Source organism: Rutilus rutilus (genome assembly GCF_951802725.1).
Source record: "Rutilus rutilus genome assembly, chromosome: 23".
In the NCBI taxonomy this organism is placed as follows: domain Eukaryota; kingdom Metazoa; phylum Chordata; class Actinopteri; order Cypriniformes; family Leuciscidae; genus Rutilus; species Rutilus rutilus.
In genome coordinates this window covers 9,262,009-9,285,453 of record NC_140233.1, presented here as the reverse complement: position 1 = coordinate 9,285,453, position 23,445 = coordinate 9,262,009, and the positions used below count along the sequence as shown (strand labels likewise).

The following is a 23,445-nucleotide window of genomic DNA, read 5'->3' as shown; positions in this document are numbered from 1 at the left end:
AATAACAGAAATGTCATTTTTGGGTCACTATCCCTTTAATAAAGATGTTATAAATATATATATATATATATATATATATATATATATATATATAATATATATTGTTGTCATAGGGCACTGTGTAGGGCAAAGTACAAAGCTGTCAGTAAATAAGACCTACTCGTTTACAGGGACTCGAAGTATAGATGCCTGTCGAGGACACACTGATGTTCTGTCTTCAGTCGTGATGCTCAGCGGTAACAGATTGTGTAGAAGCGGCGTTATTATTCTGAACCAGGAGTTTGTTCTGCAAACCTGAGCCGTTCAAAGACTGATTTCAGATCAGAGAAGAAAGCAACCCTGGATGCTGAGTTTAACGCACGGAGCACAGTGTGCTCCTGCACCTGCAGCTAAATTATCTGTTATTAATTCAACAAATGTAGTGTAACATGAGAATGTCTTGTCTCCGCACTCCTGCAGGGATTTCGCCTGCGATCTCCTCCTACCTGAGGTTTTTAGTGCAAGAATTACAGAGTTCCTTCTTTTGATGCAGCAGAAAAGAGATACTTTAAGATGTATAATGCAACCAACCTTCATTTTTATTATTCTTTTCGCGCGTTGTACAAAGACACTCTTATTCAGACACTTCTATTATTTTAGGAGAAGTCTCACTCTGTTGTAGCTGACACATTTTCATATGTAAACAGCAATGTGTTGATCTTATGACATTCTAGAAATTTGTACTATTAGTTTGGATTTAATTTAAATCCAAACAGGGACTTTTTTTGTTGTTTTCAATTAGAAGACAGAATGTCAGTATAGACGCTGAGGCGTCCACATAATACAGATGGATTTGTTCACAGTGTATTGGAGAAGACTGACTTGAGAGGCTCAGAATTGCCACTTGACTTTATGATCCTGAAAGAGGCATTAGTCCTTCCACGACCCCTTGACAACCTTGGAGCACGACAAGGGACAAAGACAAACGTAGTATGGTTAGTGAAAAACAGGCGATTATTATTATTGAAGGGCGCAAAACACGTTGTCGGGATGACGTAAAACTCTTCGGGTGACGTGGGCTGCGTCCGAAAACTTAACTTGTTGTCTCGCTGCTTTATTTTTTTTAACCTTTATTTAACCAGAAAAAGCTTTCTGAGATAAAAAATCTCTTTCACAGGAGTATCCTGGCCAAAATGTGCAGCAGTACAATCAATTCCATCACAGATAAACATCACACAAACAGATTAAAGACACTTAAAAGCAGTTGCATATTGTTAGATCAACTTCCATTTGCCGGATAACTGATTTGAAATGGTCTAGAGTCAGCAGATTTTCTAATTTTAATTTAGATTGGAGGAAATTCCAATCAAACGGCGCTGCATACATAAAAGACTTCTTACCTAGCTCAGTTCGAGTAAAAGGAACAGAAAGAGTATAAAAGTTTTGCGAACGAAGAAAATAATTCTTGATAATTTTCTGTTGCATAAAACAACAAAGATAAGAAGGCAACAACCCCAAGATGGCTTTGTAAATAATTAAGTACCAGTGCATTTTTCTTCTGGTAGACAGAGAAGGCCAACCTACTCTGTGGTACAAGGTGCAATGATGAGTTGAAGATTTACAATTTGATATAAACCTTAGAGCACCATGATAAACGGCATCTAAGGAAGAAAGAAGATAAGAAGGTGCAAACTGATATACAACATCACCGTAATCAAGGACAGGGAGAAAAGTAGCAGAGACTAATTTCTTTTTTACATTAAAAGAGAAGCAAAACTTGTTCCTGAAATAAAACCCAAGCTTGATTTTCAGTTTATTCTTCAGTTGAGTGATATGAGAGCTAAAAGATAGGGCATCATCAACTATGATGCCTAGATATTTGTACTCTTTTACTAAATCAATCACTGTACCTTGAAAGGTCTGAAGACCTTTTATCAGCCAATGGGCCCTATCATACACGCGGCGTGGCCCGGCGCAAGTGTTTTTTGATAGTTTCAGCCCGACGCAGTTATCATTTTCACGTCCTGAAGTTGTTTAAATAGCAAATGCATTTGCGCCCATCTATTTGCCTATGGGCGTGCTGGTCTGAAAACGAGGTGTGTTCAGACTTGCTATTTTGAGGCAACAGAAATAGACTGCGCCATTGACCAACTGAAACCTGGTCTAAAGTCAATGGCGCAATATTTGCTTTGTTATGTAAAGGGCGCATTAGTAGTATGCGCCTATAGGCGGGTGCACAATGCGTGTACACTCTGCTTATTACACACAGAGGGCACACAATCATGCCAAATATTAAAAATAAAAGGATTACAATGTAAAAGATTATTACATATATATGGTGGAATCCGCCTTATCCCGTAAATGGTCTGCTTGCGCACTTTTAACCTTGCGCACGAGCAGATCCGTTTCCTTGCTAGAGAAGCCTTCAGTCTTTCCGCTTGCAAATCCTGCCATATAAATGAATCCACCATGGCGCGAGCGCAACAGGCTTTTAAAGGGAATTGGAAATGACAATCTGATTGGTTTATTGCATGTTACACCCAAAACACACCCATTACTCATTAAGAGAATAGGGACAATCCTTGTAGACCATGCGCCGGGTGCGCCAACCATTTTTCCCGTCGTTAAAATAGCAAAAAGCGATTCGGACACGCACTAAATGCACTTGCGTCGTGCGCTTTAGACCATGCGCTTAGATCGTTAAAATAGGGCCCAATGACTTTGCAGGCAGAGTTTGCACACGAAGGTACCTCACAAAACGGATTTCAGACAGACTTCTGAGGCAGCGTAACCGTTTAATAATCTACAGCAAAACAGAGAGAGCTTTGGTGAAAACTAAGTGAATATTTAATGACTAGAAATGACATCATAATCGGAAAACGTTGATCAAAAATGTACATTTACATACAAACTGACGACCAGACGCAACTTTCAGACGCCATCTTTGTTTTTTAGCTCAACTGTCACAGATAGGAAAGCACAGGATTGTGGGATATCAAAGGCAGCGAAGGATACATCTATGCTGCTTTTAAAAATCCATCAGATGAAGGTATCTCAAGAGACAGGAAGTGAAACTAACATTGCATTCGGACGTCCCTTGATGCCTTCCGACCTTTGAATGCTTTCCTCCGAAGGCAGCATTTATCAGTTTTCGGACACAGCCGTGGTCTTGTTTTAGTTGTCTTTGAAATGACGGCGGGAGCCAACAGCATTCGCCTTTTGTGAATTCCCTTAAGTGCCGTGCAGGCAACTTTCTTCCTGATGAGCTCTGACGGTCTCCAGCTGTGCCTCGCGATACGCCACCAGGCGTGCCCGTACCTCCAAGCCATGTGTTGGCAGCGGGCCGCCGTCCTTGGTGCCGAACAGACGCAGCTGTGAAAGGAACATCGGTTGTGAACGCACAGATGCCTTCACCAGAAGTGAAACTTCATCATACATCAATACTTCCTCAATAAGACAACCTTCTTCCCAAGGCTCCAGATACTATTTGGAGAATCAATCCATAACGTAATATAACATGTTATGGAAGTGAAATGTGTTGTGTTTATATGTAACATCTCTTCGTGACGTATTGTTTAATTGGATTACATGACGACAAACTTTCTCGCATCCGAACACATATAATAATGTCTAGCGTTGATTGTAAGAGCTGATCTCCTCAGCGGGGTCCGATCCCCCCGCGGGCAGATCCGATCGATACGGCATCTGTGTGTCAGACACAATTCTGCCTAATTACACTAATACATCAAACCAGGTGGCAGCGATGTAGGAGATAACGTCACGTCTGTATGTATGCGTGAGGAGATTATCTGCGGGAACGATTTCCTGTCATGTTTTCTGTGTTTTTGACGGTGTATATGTGGATCCGAATGTGTAATTGTTTTAGATAGAGAGAGAGGAGGACGTCAGCGGGGGATACCGTATCCCATGATGCAATGTGCTCATCTTCATTTACCACTTCCAGTGCGACTGCTGGATGCGATGTCAAATGTGGTTGTTAAAGTTAAAATTGACACTGTTTTTGCACCTCCTGTTGTATGTTATACACTTTCCTGGAAAATATGTTATCTTCATATATCATGAAAAGATAATCATTAAATAAGTCATTAAAATTAATGTAATCACTAAACACACACACACACACACACACACACACATCTGCACTACAACATTATGTGAACATATATATGTATATGTATATGTATATATATATATATATATATATATATATGTATATATGTGTGTGTGTGTGTGTGTGTGTGTATATATATATATATATATATATATATATATATATATATATATATATATATATATATATGTATATATGCATATATGTATATTACATTTAATTAATATATTAAATGAATTATTTAAGGCTAGTAATGTATTGCAGACTTTCTAGGAAGTAATTTAAGAAAATAAAAAAGCAGTTTTTTTTTTTTTGTAAAAGTCATTTGAAGTCCTGTACTTAATTTGATTCTCTTCAAGAGAATAAAATGGCAGTGAAATGGGTTATTTCATGTTGATTTTAACATCTCTTCATGACTTATTGTTTAATTGGATTACACAACTATACACAATTGAATCAAAACGTAAAATTGCCCTATTTTCTACCCACGTGCGAGCTTGCAGCTTCAGGACCATTGGTCCAAAGCACGTTCCCGGTGCGACAGTGGGGTTGGAATTTGCACGGCTCATTTGTCTGTAAAATGTGTTGCCTTAGGCCAGGCCTCACACCCCTCTCCATCCTCCTACCGGCCCGTGGAAATGATTTAGACTCAATTGTTTGGTGAATGCGGTGCCCTGTGGATGTATTGGTCAGTCACTCATGATTAACTGCACACATCTACTCCCAGCCCAGTGTTCATGTTTAGGTCAAAGGGTCAGGGGTGATTCACACCGTATTATGTACAGATGTGACCTATTGCAAAATATAGCACTATAATAATAATAATGTTGTACAGTAAATGCTGTGTATATATATATATATATATGCTGTATATATATATATATATATATATATATATATATATACAGACCCTTTCGAAAAAATTTGAATATCATGGAAAAGTTTATTTATTTCCATAATTCCATTCAAAACGTTAAACTTCCATAGATTATAGATTCAGGGCCCACAACTTAAACGATTTCAAGTATTTAGTTGTTTATTTGTACATAATTTGGGCTTCCAGCTCATAAAACCCACGAAAACAGGATTTCAAAAAATTTGAATATTACATGAAATCACACAGTAATTACACAGTGATACCATGGTCATTGAACCAGGTTTTGGTTCTTTTGGCAGTGTGGGCAGGTGCAAATCCTGCTGGAAAATGAAGGAAGCATGAAGTGCTTTGAAAATGTCCTGGTAGACGGCTGCGTTGACTCTGGATTTAATAAAGCACAGTGGACCAAAGTCCTCTTTTCTGATGAGAGCACATTTTGCATCTCATTTGGAAAGCAAGGTCCCAGAGTCTGGAGGAACAATGGAGAGGCACACAATCCAAGATGCTTGAAGTCCAGTGTGAAGTTTCCACAGTCTGTGTTGGTCATCGGCTGGTGTTGGTCCACTGTGCTGTCCACTCAACGCAGCCGTCTACCAGGACATTTTCAGAGCACTTCATGCTTCCTTCATTTTCCAGCAGGATTTGCACCTGCCCACACTGCCAAAAGAACCAAAACCTGGTTAAATGACCATGGTATCACTGTGTAATTACTGTGTGATTTCATGTAATATTCAAAAAAAATTTAATCCTGTTTTCGTGGGTTTTATGAGCTGGAAGCCCAAATTATGTACAAATAAACAACTAAATACTTGAAATCGTTTAAGTTGTGGGCCCTGAATCTATAATCTATGGAAGTTTAACGTTTTGAATGGAATTATGGAAATAAATAAACTTTTCCATGATATTCTAATTTTTTGGAAAGGGTCTGTATACTGTTATGATTATGTTATTATGTTATCATTTCCTTTTGTTAAATATGCAAACATTTGTATTTTTATATAATTTGTATAATTAATAATGAATAACATGAATAATTTATTTTGCAGTAAAAATATGTAATACTTAAAACAAGATCAATTTACTTTATCTTGTGAAATGTTGTGAAATATGAATATATGTTTGTTTTCAGAGAATATATTTTTTTATCATTTTTATCGTTTATAATTAGCTATAATATTTCTCACACCATTTTCTCTCTTTTTTTTCAAGCTTGAACCTCATTAAATTGTTGAAATCACTTTGTCAAATGTATTATCAAGATATTTTCTCTGAAAGCAAGGCTTAATATCTTACTTCACCTCTAGAGTAAATGTATCTTGTTTTAAGTATGTTTAAACATTTTTTGTTTTTACTGCAAAGCATGACTTGATTAGATGTAAACGCCTAGGCCACAATTATTCAGATGGCTAGTTAACTGGTCTAATAAATGGGTCCGTTGGAGTTACTTTAGATTTAGTCCCTGAGCAATGTCTCCCCTCAGACCTGCCCTTTGTATAATCACGATAATTCCGGCAAATGGATGAACGTCTGTGCAAATCAAGCCTGATGTCCCGCTCTCCACCAGCCAATTTACATGAATGGACTTTTAGGGAGCATTTTACATAAGAACAGCTTACATCATACAATCTCACTGTGTGTGTGTGCCAACTCTGAGAGTCTCTCTCTCTCTCTCTCTCTCTCTTTATTGCTCCAAAAAGCACAGAAAATCATCCCCCAAATATCCTTCAGCCATTTCAGTTTAAAAAAATACTGACAGTAATGTCTTTTTAAATAAAAAAAAACACAGCCACCAACAGCAAAGGTCATGTGGGATTTGCGCTTTATCTGTTTATTTAATGTATTTCAATCACCGGGCATTGGTTCACTCCTCTAGATAACATACATTTCACCAAACTTGGGAATCCACTAGGGTTTTTGAATATGAATAGAAATGGATAAATTGCCACAGGACGCTGAGCTTTGTCTGTTTGTTGGATTGGCAGAGAGAAGATTGGTTCTCTTATTGACATTTTAATCAAGTCTAGTGGAGAGAGTCTTATTGTGAAGGCATTAACAATGCAACACTCTAGTGGTGTGAATGGTTTCGTTCCTTGTCAGGAATAGAATAAGTCTGGATAGGAAAATTGTCCAAAAACGTAGGGAAGTGTATTTCCGTCTAAGTAGCAAGAAAAAGCAGTGAAGAGTTTCTATTCATAGATCTGACGTAGCTGACATGTGTTAAGCTCAATGTCTTTATTTCTGCATTAAATTATATATGAGATTCGTGTAGAGTCACAGTTTCATGTCAACAACATGATGTTGGTTAAGCACAAATGTCCTTTGACACTTCTTTACGAAAGATAACTAGTTGAAAAAGAAGGCTTCGGTGTTGATTGGGACGATTCTGTTCACAATTTGTCTCCATCATGCCTCCTTGCAGGGGGGTTGGCATGGCAACCAAGGACAGGAAGTAAATCAGTGTCAGCTGGAAAAGTGGTCGCCAAGGAGACATCGAGCAGAAACTTTGCTGCGCCCATTGACAACAAGGTGGGAGGGATATCTGGGGTCCTGGAGGGATATCTGGGGTCCGGGAGGGTGGCAGGGCAAGTTGAACTGGGGTGTGTCGAGGGAAGTGATATATTTGCAGAGATGCTAATGAGAAGACAGAACTCATTTGCATAAACAGTGCTGTGTCTGAAAAGAGTTCTGGAATACAGAATACGCCAGATGGCCACTTGTTACTTTGGAAGTGCCTATTCTGTTGCAGAATTACAATGCTTCAATCTAACTCATCCAGAATAGAAAATGGCTTCTTAATTAAATTAGCGGGTTTTGTAGCTGGAGCCGTTGAGGCAAAAATAGTCAGTTGTGTTGTGTTGACTAAGTAAGGTCAATTGAGTATGGGTGCTGACTCTTTTATTTGCAGGTTCTGCCTGTTGAAATGGTCACCGCACAACATGATTTACCCAAATATGACATTATTATGGGTCAACGTTCTTTGTTGGTCCCGCAACAACATTTGGCCAAAACTTAACTCAAAATCTGATTGCTTGATTATAATGTGGTTCCAGGACCAATGAAGATGTTGATCAAAGAAAGTCAGAATTGACATAATTGAATTGACATGATGTGAAGGCCAAGTATGGCAAATCATTCTCAGAATTTGCCCTCTGCATTTAACCCATCCAAGTTAGTGCAGTAGTGAACACACACTGCGAACCGTGGGCACACACACCTGGAGCAGTGGGCAGCCATTTTTGCCGTGGCGCCCGTGGTTATGTGCCTTGCTCAAGGCACCTCAGTAATTTCCTGCTGGTATTGAGAATCTATACCGCAACCTTCGGGTTACAAGTCCGACTTTCTAACCATTAGGCCACGACTGCCCATGACTGAACGTTTCCTAATTGACCGTGTTGGGATTCATAATTAAGCTGCACAATTGTGCATGCATAAATTTGGTCAGTCCAAATATTTATTTATGATGCTTTCATGCACGACACTCCTGCTGTACACAGGACATTCAGTGCCGCAGCTGGATAAATTGCATCACATGAAACTGAATGGATTTCTAGATGTTATGAATGTGTATTCGTTCAATAACCGCCATGTCTAAGACCAGATGATGAATGATTACATCCAGAGCTTTTTCCACAATAAAGAATCACTTTTGTTCTGCACTGTGAAAAGTGATCAATTGACGTAACTTAAAAAAGTAAGGAAACCCATTGCCTTAAAATTGAAAAAATTAAGTTATGTGAACTTGACAATTCCACATAGCTTAATTTTTTCAATTACGCATGAAGTTTATTTACTTAATTTTTAAGCCAACGGGTTTCCTCACTTTAAGTTAATTGATGACTTTTCACAGTGCAGAATAAAAGTGATTCTTCATTGTGGAAAAAGCTCTAGATGAAATCATTCATCATCTGGTCTTGGCCATGGCTGTTATTGAATGAATACACATTCATAACATCTAGAAGAATCCATTCAGTTTCATGTGATGCACTTTATCCAGCTCTGAATGTCCTCTGGTTGGGAATGATATTGAAGAAAGAGAGAGAGAGAGAGAGAATTTGCCTTAATGGAATCTCCACCATTTTATTGCACCCTGTTCTCCCCTTAATTTCCCTGCTGTACAGAATGCAGCTGACCTGCTTGTATCCCGCATGTCATTAGATCGTCGTTCTGTAGAACTCTTCAAAGAGCACCAGTATTTATATAACCCTAATCTATCAGCCTTCATGTATTGCCATCTTGTCATTGTGTACATCCAGACACCTCTTTCCATTTCTTCTCATCAGGCGAGTTTTTCCTGACAGCGCTTGCCTCGTCTTTCTCTGTAGGGGCCTTTCCACCACTCTCCCTGCCAGTGCGTTTCCACCTGCCACCACCGCGGGGGTCTGGACTTGCGCGGTGCAAACAGATAGTCTGCTTTTGTTTCCACGGTTGCCAAAACCCATTTCCTTGCTGTAACCTCCAGTTGCGACTGTCTGACGGAGCCCACATACTTTGTTCCGTACCATTCCTGAGTATGAGCGTACAGTGATGGATGCCGTTATCCCCCCTCCCGCTTTTCTGTCTTTCTCCCCCGTTCTCGAAGGAGCTGCAGTTCCGCAATGCCCTATAAATGAAACACTGTTGCTCTTTACTGATTTGGCATGACTCATCCTTTTCATCCCTCTTTTTTTTAGTGGAACCAAGATCCTCCTTGCTGCAGAATTCACAGGATTACTGAGAGGGAGAAACTCTCTTTGCATGGTGCATGGCCTTATGGGGAGCTTGAAATTATCTTCTACCAAATGCGTATTGTTTACATTAACTGGAATGTATTTTAAATTATACAGCAGTCAGTCTGGTCCATGAATCTTTTTCAAGAGCACATAACAGTCCGACAGCAGTGGACTACACGGTTTACATCACTCCGCTTGTGTTTGAAATTGCATCATTATGCCAGTAGGTGGCAATAAAGTGCCTGTTTTTACAAGCGATTCAAGAGAATTATTCACAAAAATGATTCAGTCAAAGCATTGATTCTCTCAGGAATGAAGCAAATGACTTATAGAATAGAAGCATTCACTCATCTAATGTGTTCAAAACACTCATATATTCAGGAATAAGAAAGTGGCTGTCTTTGAGTGAGTCATTGAATCTTTCTCATTCAATTACTTCAAAACATTAATCCAATTCATAAAAGACGGCTATGCATTTTTTTTTTTTTTTCATACACTGATCAATCTGCACAGTGCCACTTCAAGCCGAACACACCTAATTGCTCATTAGGATAAGGCTAAAGCATTAATTCGTCCAATTTGTTAAAAAACATGGATTCATTCAGGAATTAAACAACCATCCTTATGAGTGAGTCACTGAAATATTCAGAACTTCAAAACACTGATTAATTCAGAAATGAACTAAATTACTTTTAATAAGTGAGTCACTAAAACATTTACTCATCCAATTCATTCAAAAGCACTGATTCATTCAGGAATAAACTAGTGATCTCTGAGTTATGCATAGAATCATTTTCAACCAGTTATTTCAAAACATTGATTCATTCAGGAATTAAGCTAATTACTATTCATGAGTGAGTCACTGAAGCATTCACTCATCCAATTCTTACAGAACACTGATTCATTCAGGAATGAAACAAGTGACCATCTGAGTGAGTCATTGACTTATTCTCAATCGATTCCTTCAAAACATTGAATCGTCGAGAAATTAAATTAGAGATTCATTTAAAATTTTAATTTAGATGTCATTTAAACATCCAATTCTACTCTGTGTATTTAGAAATATTTTCATTGGCCAAGTTAAAATAGACACAGTGACTTGTGTCTAAAATGTAACCCGATATTAACGACAGCATTCTTGCTTGTTTGGTGTTACTTCAATATTTTTGCTGTGTGCTGTTGTACGCGCCTTATCATAACACCTGAAGGTTACCACTGCTGCTGCAGGTAACTGGTGATTCTACAGTCCATCAGCTGTTCATCTGGCTGTAGATGGATGACCCTGTGGAGAACTTCCACTCCAGCTTTCATTTATATGATGCAATTCCCAGTCTTGTAAAGCAATGGCTGAACTATCATAGTTTATTGATGCTATCCAGCATACCTATGAATTGTGCTCTAGCAGGCCTGCAGATAAATGAAACCTGGCTCAGGGCCTCTCTCTGACTGCGATTGAAAAATCTAAAGGAAATCTTTAATTTTCTCAATACTTTGGGGTTTTGAATAGAGCAGTTTTGATATGACATGTTTGGTATACGACAGCATTACTCATCATAGCTCAGCTTTACCCTCATCTGTGGCTTGGGTGTGTTGCCAAATGACGATGCAATGTTTTCTTTCTTTGTTTTGTCAAAAATATCCTCCTCTTCTATTCTTTTTGTACTTACTTTTCCCCTCTCATTGGTCTTCCTCCTAACTTTCCCTTTCTTTTCTGTTCTCATGTACATTTTCCTCCTCTTTCCTTTCTCATCTTCTCTTCTTGTTCTATTTTCCTTCTTCCATGCATCCTTTTCCTCTTCCCTTTTACTTTGTCTCCCTCTTCGCCTGCTCTTTCATTGTCTTCTCTTTCCTCTTTTTTTGCCCTCACCTTCCTTTACACTTCAATTTCCCCCTGCATTCTCCCTCTTCCGTTCTACTTCCTCGTATTCTCTCCTTACTCCTTTTCTCAGTTTCCTCTTCCCTTTTACTTCATCTTCCTCTCTGCTTCCTCCTGTTCTTTTCTTTTTTGCCCTCTCCCTCCTATTCATCTCTTCCATTCTTCCTCTTCCTTTCTTCTTCCTCTTTTTTCCTCCTACTTACTTTTTCCTCTTCCCTTTGACTTTATCTTTCTCTCTTCTTCCTACTCCTTTACTCTTCTCCTTGCCCCAACCTTCCTGTGCACTTATTTCATCTTCCATTCTCTTTCTATTACTTCCTTTTCTTCTCTCCTTCCACTTTTTTTCCTTCCATTTTTCTCCCAGTTTACTCCCTCTTCCTCCTCTTTCTTTTCTGTCCTTCTTCAATTTCCTCACATTCCCCCTCACTTTTATTTTCTCTTTCCTTTTTCTTCTTCCTGACTTTCACTTTTCATAGTTTTCTTCCCCCTTTCCCTTCTACTTCATCTTCATTTACCTTTTATTTTCTTCTTCCCTTCCCTCTCCTTCTACTTCACTTCCTCATGTCGATCTAATTCCTTTTCTTCTTCCTTCTCTTCCTTTCTACTTTTAATTTCACCTTCCCCTTTTCCCTACTCTTTCATCTTCCTCATTATATTTCTCCTTCCATCTCTTACTCTTTCCTTCCTTCTTCCCCCACTCTTCTCCTTCCACCACCACCTCCTCTTCTCTTCTTCCACCCTTATCTTTCCCTTATCTCTCTCCTCCCCTCAAAGATGAACACCATCTTGACATTTGATTATTTTGTGCAGAACTGTATGATTGCCATAATTGTTCTCACCTCAACCTGCTCACCCTGCCGTGTGAAGGAAAGTACAGAAGCTTTTCTAGCCCGCGCTGTGTAAAGAAGCACACAGCCGCATTGTTGTCAGCAGCAATGGCATTCACTTTCATGTTATTTGAAAAAATTAATTCACTTCGTTACACCTCACACCTCTCAAGGCTTCCGCCGCTTGATCCTCTTCTTTACCTCCCTCCCTGCTGAAGCATTTGCCGCCTGCTTCATCATCGCTACTGGGCCAGAAGTTTAAAAATGTATTCATTTCATAATCTTATTTTTTGTTTATCATTTTTTCATCTAATTCCCTTCCCACACAAAATCCAATTTTGCCAGGCTCATTGTTTGAGAAGCAGCAGGATTTTTGTAGAGTGCTTTTTTGTTTGCCCCCCTCTCTTTCTCTCTCTCTCGACTTGGAGCAACCTAGATTGTGTTATGCAATTTTATTAGTGTAAAATCAAATCAGGGAAGATAAACCGGACCCCGCACTTGAATCCAGCAGGGCTTCTTTCTTTTTTTTTTCTTTTTTTTTTAAGATTTGTGATGTTAAAGCTTTATCTTTTGTTGTAATTGAGCATTTACATACAAGATATATATTACAATTATCTGTGCATGAAATTCGATTAAATGGAGTAAAAATGGGCATATTGTTACTGAAAGTCATTCTCCTTCAAAACGTTTAGTGATAACATGGTTGAGTTTCATGTGTGATCATCACCAGCAGTCTAAGACTTCAGGGCAGCAGTACAAGTAGATTTGCGATGAAAGAATTGATTGTTATGGCAGTCATTATTAGGTTAAGACAGCACCCTGCCGAGAGGAAGAGGAAAGACGAGCAAGAGAGTGAAAAGTGGTACAAACAGTTTTGCAATGCTTTCTACATCGTGTTGTAATGCCCAGAGGGAAGAACATCCATGTTCAACGGTTCTTCTTAAGGTCCTACAAAACCGACTGTGAGCAGATTTTCTAGTGCTCAAAGTGTCTACAGACATAATACAAGAATGAGTCTAATCTAAACGCCTCTACAAAAGTCTCGCCTAGTTACACATGACCCTAAATCCAACTAATTATATAATGCTTCTTCAAGACAACCCACTGGCGAATTGATTATGAAATGTTGCTGCTAATAAACATAGTAAAAAAAGTTTCAGGGTTTCAATACAAGTTTTCAAAACAAACACATGCTAACGTTAGAGAAATTGTGTTTTTAAACTAGCATGCCACTAGCAATGCTAATGCCATGGCTTTGGTTATCAGGGAGTGTAAGAACTGAAAGATTATATATAGTATCTTGAGTGCATCTGCTAAATGCATAAATACAAATATAAATGAATGCTATAAATGCTAAAGCTAAAACAAATGTGAGGAAAAAAAACTAGACTCTCTAAATCTAGACTCAGCTGACTAGTCAGCTGGTTGATGACTAATAAACTAGCTGACCTGACCAATTCCTTTCAGAATAGACACTAAAGTGAGTCACATACTCAGCTGAGGGAACAAGAGGGTGCAACATGCGTCTGTCCACACACTTCCTGTCCCAGGTTTCATTCTCAGTCCGGTCACACGCATGTCTTTAAGTGCATGTTCGCTTTAGATACGTAGGGTTGACTGAAGGATCGGTAGGTGGGAAGCCGTGCTTTTATTTATGCCTCCTCTGCAAGAATAAATAAAGTGACACAGACAGACAAGGCAGCTCATATCTCCCTGACTGAGGAGAGGGGGAAACAGAGAAAGCAGACCCAATATTGTGGTGCAGCTTTATGTGACTTAGATTGAAAGTGGTGTGCGTGCAAAGACATGAACTCACAGACACCACACGCACTAAAAAAAAAAAAAGAAAAAAAAAAAGAAATGGATATGAAACACTCTTGAAGGTCACCTGCGATGCATGTGTGTGTGAAAAATGTTTTGTCTGTGATTCACTTCCGCTGGGCAAAATGACTTGTGTGGCTATACAAGAGATATTGTTTTCATTGAGTACAGCGACTGGCTGATCCTCTGTACTTTTGCCTGTGCTTGTGTGTTAATGTGACAAAGAATTTTCTCAAGATTGCAGTGCTATTTATTTTTTCCCTATTTTTCCAATTTACTTATTTATTAAGCCCTTAAGGGATAGTTCACCCAAAAATGAAAATGCTGTCATCATTTACTCACCCTCATGTTGTTCCAAACCTGTATGATTTCCTTTCTTCTGCTGAACACAAAAGAAGATATTTTAAAGAAGGTTGGTAATTAAACAGTTGCTGGTCCCCATTGGCTTCCATAGTATTTTTTTTCCTACTATGGAAGTCAATGGGGTCCATCAGTCGTTTGGTTACCGACTTTCTTCAAAATATCTTCTTTTGTGTTCAGCAGAAGAAAGAAATTCAGACAGGTTTGGAACAACATGAGGGTGAGTAAATGAGGACAGCATTTTCATTTTTGGGTGAACTATCCCTTTATAGTGGAGATTTGCGCCATGTAAATTGATTGCAGCACAGCTTTTATGGCAGTGGTTTTGGCTAATTTTGTGAATCAGGCACTAAAGAGTATGTGCAAATAAGCAACCGAAACCAAATAAGATTATGACATTTTTGTATGTTTTATCTATTGTATATATCTGTATTAGCATTGATTTGTGTCAGTCAGTTAGTATTCCAAACCTTACATGGTTCTTTCTCTGTTTCTCTCTTTTTTTTGTTGCAGTTTGGCCTAATATAACCCTTCCCAAAGAGTGGAGAACCTGTCAGCGAATTATGAATGATAAACAAGATGACCTCCTCCCTGATGCAGCAGACGATGAGAGGTCCTAGGTGGAACCGGGCCCTGTCCGACCCATTGTTCGTGCTGTCACTGGCCCTGCAGCTTCTGGTGGTGGCTGGCCTGGTGCGAGCACAGACCTGCCCCTCTGTCTGCTCTTGTAGCAACCAGTTCAGCAAGGTCATCTGTACACGACGTTCCCTTCGAGATGTACCTGATGGTATTTCCACCAACACAAGGTACCTGAACCTTCAGGAGAACCTCATCCAGGTGATTAGGGTTGACAGCTTCAAGCATCTGAGGCACCTGGAGATCCTGCAGCTCAGCAAAAACCATATCCGCACCATTGAAATCGGAGCTTTTAACGGGCTGGCCAACCTCAACACTCTGGAGCTCTTCGATAATCGTTTAACCACAATCCCCAATGGGGCTTTCGAGTACCTGTCCAAACTTAAGGAGCTTTGGTTGAGGAATAACCCTATTGAGAGTATACCCTCTTATGCCTTCAACCGTGTACCATCACTGCGAAGGCTGGACTTGGGCGAGCTGAAAAGGCTCACTTATATTTCAGAAGGTGCCTTTGAAGGCCTCAGCAACCTGCGGTACCTGAACCTGGGCATGTGCAACTTGAAGGAGATCCCCAACCTTATTCCTCTTGTTCGTTTGGATGAGTTGGAGATGTCAGGAAACCAGCTCTCTATTATTAGGCCAGGGTCTTTCAAAGGCCTTGTCCACTTACAGAAACTGTGGATGATGCATGCACAGATCCAGACTATTGAGAGAAATGCCTTCGATGATCTTCAGTCCCTTGTGGAGCTCAATTTGGCCCACAATAACCTTACCCTCCTGCCTCATGACCTCTTCACCCCACTACACCACGTGGAGAGGGTACATTTGCACCACAACCCCTGGAACTGCAACTGTGACATCCTCTGGCTCAGTTGGTGGCTAAAGGAAATGGTGCCGGCCAATACCAGTTGCTGTGCCCGCTGTGCGTCACCTACCAGCCACAAAGGGCGCTACATCGGCGAACTCGACCAGAACTATTTCCATTGTTATGCACCGGTGATCGTGGAGCCTCCGGCGGACCTGAACGTGACTGAGGGAATGGCAGCAGAACTGAAATGTCGAGCGAATTCTTTGACCTCAGTCAGCTGGATCACGCCCAATGGGTCCATCATGACGCACGGGGCATACAAGATACGCATTTCCGTGCTCAACGATGGGACGTTAAACTTTACCAATGTCACGATGCAGGACACTGGAACATACACTTGTATGGTGAGCAACTCTGCAGGCAACACAACAGCCTCCGCTACTCTTAATGTGTCTTCGACAGAGAACAGCAGCTTCAGTTATTTCACTACAGTTACCGTCGAGACCACAGAATCGTCACATGATGAGGGCCACCCAACAGTACAGCAGAAAGGTGCCCCAACTCCTTCTTCTGGAATTTGGGAGACTTTACCACCTTCCTTCACTACTACCACCACCACCACAGCACGGACGCCACTGTCCACCAAGGCCACCGATAAAACCTACACCATCCCTGTCACGGCCCTGATCGACGGCTCCCTCAACACCTTGGATGAGGTCATGAAGACCACGAAGATCATCATTGGCTGCTTTGTGGCCATCACGCTGATGGCGGCCGTCATGCTGATCATCTTTTATAAAATGCGCAAACAGCATCACCAGCAAAACCACCACGCACCGACACGAACCATTGAGATTATCAACGTAGACGAGGATTGCGTGACGGGTGGACCTAACATGGAGGGCCACCTCGCCCTTCCCCCACTGGAGCATGAGCACCTGAATCATTACACTGCTTACAAGACTGTGTACAATCACGCCTCCACCATCAATTCTATACACAGCTCTGCCCACGAACCTTTGCTAATTCGGGCCAGCTCAAAAGACAATGTACAAGAAACCCAGATCTGAACTGCTTTTCATAATGGGGATTAAACGAAGAAAAAAAAAGACCTCTAAAACTCTTAAGGAACAGTATGTGACATATCGATTTTGAAGATTGTCGAAACAAAGACAGTAGACCGATGCAAGACGTATAAGAATAAGATGTTGACAGGTAGAAAAGGACATTGGGAGTTGAGTGTACGTCAACCGTTTCAAAAGTGTCTTTACATAACAGAAGTTATTTATTTAAGGAAAATAACTATTGTGGTTTAATCAAGAAAAGATGTAATCAGCAATTATTTTTCCAGCAATTATTTCTCCATGTTTTTAAATGTTATTTTAAGAGATGTTGGTTTACTAATTTGCTTTTAAACTCTGTTTAAGTCTGTTCTGTATGTGAGGACCCAATTCAAAGTCATTTGCAGCTGAATCTGAAACCTTTCCATCTGTCTGAAACTTTAAGATTCACACTTAGTGTCAATACTTTAAAAAAATATTAAGTTATAGATTGTCATATTAGAAAATGTTACACCCTATAATTGTTTAAATTGATCACGTTAATTCTAAATGATTCCTTTTTTGACTCCCCTTAATTAATGATATTTGAAAATATCACATTATTCAGTTACCCTTGCTGAAAAATAGGCTTTTTAAACCAGATTAAGCAGGTTTGCTGGTCATAGTTGGTCTCTCAGCCTGGTCAGGCTCATCTGTTGGCTAGTTTTAGAAAGGGTTTTGACGCTTTTTAAATTGGACAGTTTGGGAGACGAGCTTAAACCAGCTAATTTTTCAGCAAGGATGGCTGCTACAAATTAAATGCAGATGTATACCTGGCTTCTCTAGCCTAAAATTTAGAACAAAGAGCCCTGGAAACATGTCCCCATTTAAAACCGGGCCAAATGTCAGGAGCACATGTCTATTTAATGCATGCAGGGCAATTAATTTCAAATTGTTTCTGTGCTCGGACCAGAAGATTTATGGATTAAGTTAGCATTTGGGGGACTGCCCACTTGCTCTTAAATGCATTTTAAGGTATCTCCAGCTTAAAATAAGCTTCATGTTATTAAACTGTTTTCTTCATCTTCTTTATCATAGCAATTGTGAGTTCCTGTGGCAGTTCACCCTTGATACCCTACTAAAGTTTCCCAATACTCGTACACAGATGCAGCAGACTCAAATGCTATATGGGCAGGAGGCCGAAGATTGTAGGCCTTTCTTCAAAGGTTGACAGAGTGGAAATGTGGCGAAAGCATGGAAATGGTACTGACGTAGCACCATTTCCATTTCAATCCATTTTTTTATTGGTGCTGTCCATGGATATAGTTGAATTAATTCATTCTGGGATGGTCTAAAAGCCAGACATAGAACCCTAAATAAGAGGGCAAAGATCTAAGGCTTCCAAAGATGCCACAGGTTCGTCTTTATAGATTCTGTAAACCGACTGTGTTATTTTTTCCTAGATTTTTTTTTCCTTCCATATTCTATCTATCGCTGTCAATCTTTTTATAGGCAGTTATGCAATTATTTTTAAACTTCTTAGTCATATTCAATCACTTTATTTATTTTTCGGCACAGATCGAGAATGATACATTTATCTTTGGCTTTAGACATGCTGTAGCCTTTGGCTGCAGGGGTGGATGACTTGAGATTATGAATTAATTTATGAAATCAGAATGGCCTGAGATGGTCACTATAGAAACCAATGACCTTGGGCAGGGTGGGTGGGGGCGGTGAGTAGCCGACAGACATTGGTTTGACACTGTAAATGCATTCAGAGTCAAATTGGAGAGCGAGGCGGGGTGAAAGAGCCAAAGTGGACTCATTTGAAGTGCATCATTTAATCTATAAAGCAATCTAGAGGGCTATAGGTAATTTGAAGTAAACCAATAAACCTGTGACATTTTATTCAGATTCGTAGCGTTTCGTTTTGGCCATTCATAATTAATGCAAAACGCACAGGGGACTGACAGGACGATTTTTCTCTTGCTTTTCTGTTCTTAATGTAGATGCCGACTGATACCATGTGGCATTTGGTGAACATTTTATTTGGTATCATATTTTGTTCACATACCAGATGCACTCTGATTTTAATATATCTAATGCAATTATGCTTGTCAGCTTTGCTATTTCAGTTCATTACAAAAAAAGTTTTGAGAGTACCTCCTGCCCATTAGAAGCAAAGGCCATCTGGTACATTTGCTAATCAAGATATCCAAGCGTGCAAAAAAAAAAAAAGGACTGTTCTTCATCTGAATATGCTGCTCTTTCGAATCTTAATTCACTTCCTTGTCTTTCTGATTTTATTTTGTGTTGTCACTGAAATTGACGTCAATCCGAACATAAGTTCATTACAGCGAAAGAAGAACCTTATTGTCTATGGAGTTTAGCACAAAAGTAAACCAAGTCATTGAGTTGAGTCTTGCTTTCAGTTGCATTTTATTTGATTGTTTTGAGGATTTGGATCATTGTCTTAAACCTTTTTTTTTTTTTCGTATGTTTGTTATGTCCCATCATGTGAACACATCTGTGTTTTGGGTTTCAGTTAAGGAGGGAACGAGATGCTTTTCTCTCCGTTCCACGTAACTTCTTTCTTTTCGTCTCTGAGAGGGAATGCTGTTCTAGTGGTAGATTTCTATAAAAATACATTTTGAAAATAAAAACAAAAAAACAAAACAAAAACTTTTTAAATTTTAATTTTACATGTGCCAACCTGTTCTAAAAGATTTAACAAAAAAAAAAAAAAAGAGAGCGAGATATGCTGTAAAAGACGACTGGATTGATTTTCATGTAAACATTATTTCATGACCTTTAAAAAAAAAAAAAGATGGAGTTCGATTATAGAAATCAGAGTTTGTAGTTCATACACAAGATAAGGTTACAAATAAACTATCATTGTCTTTTCTCTGTTGTCTCCTTACTTTTTTTTTCCAGAAAGGTGTCTTGTGTTGAAATGACATGTAAAATTTTAAGCAATAATATTGATGACTGCAACACTGTATTTTAAATGACATACCTCAGCTTTAATCTTTGGAAAAACATATTTGGGTGTGTATTAGTGCTTATCAAAACAACATTAGCCTGCTGTGTGTGGATGATTGATTCAGTATTTAGTGTGTGAAAGGCTCCACCTGTTGTTTTGAGTTAGTAGACGGAATTAGAAATGAGTGAATATCCTTACGAAAAAGAAGTATACTTTAAGTTAATTTTATGAAGTATACTTTTTTATATTTTTAAGTATACTTTATGTACTAAGCATACTAATGTCAATGTGTACTTGTAGTAAACTTGTAAGTGTACTATTTCAATACTGCTTGGGACTAAATTGGCCAACTTTTAGTATATAAAAGTATACGTTCAAGTGTACTATAAGTGTAAGAGTAGTACTTAGTTTACTATTTTAATACAAGTAGTAATTTTTTTAGTTTATGAAAGTACACACTGAAGTGTACTCTAAATAAACTACTAGTTTAGTAGTTTTACTGCAAGTATACTTGTAAGTTTTCTTTAAGTGAACATAATATTATACTTATAGTTTACTATTTATATATTATTTTGCATTATGTTCAAATGTAGATATTATTTTTTATACTTGAAAAATACCTTTAACTATACTTTTGATTTTAAAAACATTTTATTTGCTCCATGCATCCTTTTTTTAATCAACACTTGAATGTCAGTAAGTTTCATAAAGAAAGGCAACAGAAAATCAAATTTTTGTCAAAGACTACGCCTTGATCAGATCCAGAACGATGATCAAAACACAGATGGAGTAGATCGAGTCCAACACCCCCAAAGCTTCACAGCCGTTTTCTCTTCATGGGTTACGCTTCATTTAATTTGGAAACATTAAGCAGTTTTGATTTACACGCTGTTTAATGTTTGATGATCACGTTATTTTACATTTGAGTGTGCAATCTTCTATCACTTGTTTCAGCTTCTTCTTCTCCTGTGTTTTGATCCGGAGATTCTGTACTAGAAGATGTGTCATATAGCGCCCCCTACCGTATAACAGTGAAGACATGGATAGCTGGAAAATTCAGTCAATGGTGGGGAAAAGTAGAATTAGAGCAGGCGGGTAATGTTTCAGAAAACACTGAAGCTTCCCTGGGTGCCGCCATTGATTAGCGGACCCCCACCTGCTGTTAGCATTCCATTGACTCCCATTCATTTTGGCGTCACTTTGACAGCGAATAACTTTACATCTGAGGCGTTTAAAGACTCCATTTGTCCATTATTTATTTATGGAAACACGAAAATGTATAAAAGGCTCCATTACATCTTACGTTATGGCCCCGTAGAAGCAGTTTTTGTAAAAATAGGCTAACGATTGTGTCATAACCACGCGACTCTCTGTCGCACAGTATGTAAATTACCGTATGGACAGGAGGAGAAGCTCGCGGGCAATCGGGGGGACGTGGAGGCAAAATGACAAAATAATTAATCAGAATACTTAGCAAAAGTTTCTCCTGCTCCTAGCTCATGGACACCTCCTACTCACACTCTCCGTCTCTGCAAGTTTCGGAAGGGAATGATTCAGATTTCTCTTGGCTACTAGAAGACAGACGGGTTGCTCACGTCACATCTACGTCGTCAAGCTCAGTTTGAGTCTGCGCAGTACGCTCAGCCATCAGGAAGTTAGTGCTTCTAATTGACTTCACTTTTCTCAGTTGAATCCAATGGGGTCGCTGTGTCCATTTCTTTTACTGTCTATGAATTAGAGTAAATTTCTATACACTACCAGTGGACTAGCCTACACAAAAATTCAGATACAAGGAATTAGAAACATATCTGTCTTATATCAATATTCTAATCAATATTTTCAAACACTGTAAGTTTCATAAGACTGTATATGAAAAACTAAGTTAAAAAAAAAGTATATTTAATAGGCTACTCAATCAAAAGAGTTAACACAACTACAAGCCAAGTATACTTTGAATACCTAATTATACTTTTAAGTATATCTCGATCAAAAGATTGAGTTCAAGTACAGGCCAAATATACTTGGACTTTTCTCTCAGTATAAGTTAAGTGCACTTACTGTAAGTGTAATTTTAAATATATTTCTGAGAAGTAGGCTAAATAAAGAATATTTTTGAGAAGTATATAAAATGTAGACTGAAAGTATGCTTTCTTATTTTTAGTTTAAAAGAAGTACACTAATAGAACACTTGAATAAACTTATTTTTCATAAGAGAAAAGGCACACGAAATGTTCTTAGTTGATCTAAAGCAGCTGGACATGGTGCATGTTGCAGTGTGAATAAATTTAACTGGCTGCCTCATTGTGTTCATCCGTGAGCACGGCAGTGCTGTTTTCCAGTGCTGTGCTCAGAGACAAATACATGCGGGTGAAGCTCTACTCGTTTCACTTGTGCTTGACTGTTTTTAATGAATTTAATTGAAATATTTAAGAGGAGAGAAGGGACATCTGTTAGAAATGATGTCAAAAAGAAATTTCTGTGCTTTTTTTGTGTGGTTTTTTTCCAGTTTTGATATTTAATTTAGCAATATTTTTATTATACATGTATCAGTGTTTACCAACAATTTATCACTAGGCAAAAAAAAAAAAAAAAAAAAAGCATTTAATCACATTTGTATTTAATCATTTAGCATAGGCCTATGCTTTATTCAAAGCGGCTTACATATGAAAAACAAGCAATTTTTTCATACAGTACTCAACAACAATGTTCAAATAGCAAATTTGGGGAATAAAAAAATAAAAATAAATCTAATGGTAAAATGTAATGTCATTATATTTGGACATGTTTTTTTGGCCTGTATTTTGAAGCCCTTTCTTGATGCTTGTTTTCCGGCTTCACATATGTTAATTTCCCTTGTTGATGTCATAGCCTTGATGAACTGTCCTCTGGCCGTTTGATGGTACGTTTACACAACGATGTACTAAAAACAGAAAAGTTTTTACTTCGCGTTTTTTGCGTACAGAAGATAACGTTGTCAAAACACTCCCCGACTAAAAACGCTGTATACTGCTGCCAGGCCAGTAGATGGCGATGTCACTTTGTAAAGAAGCACTACGCGACTACTGAACTCGTAATATCACCGTTGACATCACCGTTTTCACAAATTCACATTTTTGTAGTTTACACGGAGAAGTAAATAGATGATAACGGTATAGTTTTCTAAAACGCTGTTGTCACATAAAAAGTTTTCCGTTTTGAGTTGAAACCGGTGTAAATGGCCCCTAACACGTGTTTTTTTTTTTTTTTTTTTGCCCCCCAAACCAGTTCAGCGTAAATCCCGCCCTACAGCTAATTTCATTGGTTAAGGTTAGGTTGAAGGGTAGGGTTAGGGATTAGTGTTTGGTGTAGGCCATCAGCCCTGTGATTTACGACCAATGAAATCTTTAGAATCGGCTGC

The 23,445-nt window shown here is 38.8% G+C and overlaps 1 protein-coding gene across 4 annotated transcripts in view; it reads left to right on the top strand.

Annotated features, from left to right (window-relative positions):
• The window catches only part of lrrc4ca (leucine rich repeat containing 4C-a), a 72,106-nt gene extending 53,952 nt beyond the window's left edge, over nucleotides 1–18,154 (top strand). For 3 of the 4 annotated variants that reach the window (XM_084397821.1, XM_084397823.1, XM_084397820.1), the window contains one exon: nucleotides 15,095–18,147. In XM_084397821.1, the coding sequence (XP_084253947.1) occupies nucleotides 15,149–17,095 (1,947 nt within the window). In that variant the 5' untranslated portion in view covers nucleotides 15,095–15,148 and the 3' untranslated portion in view covers nucleotides 17,096–18,147. Of the gene's footprint in view, nucleotides 1–15,094 lie in introns of all 4 variants that reach the window. The other variant, XM_084397822.1, reaches the window with a different exon arrangement.
• The last annotated feature ends 5,291 nt before the right edge of the window (nucleotides 18,155–23,445 follow it).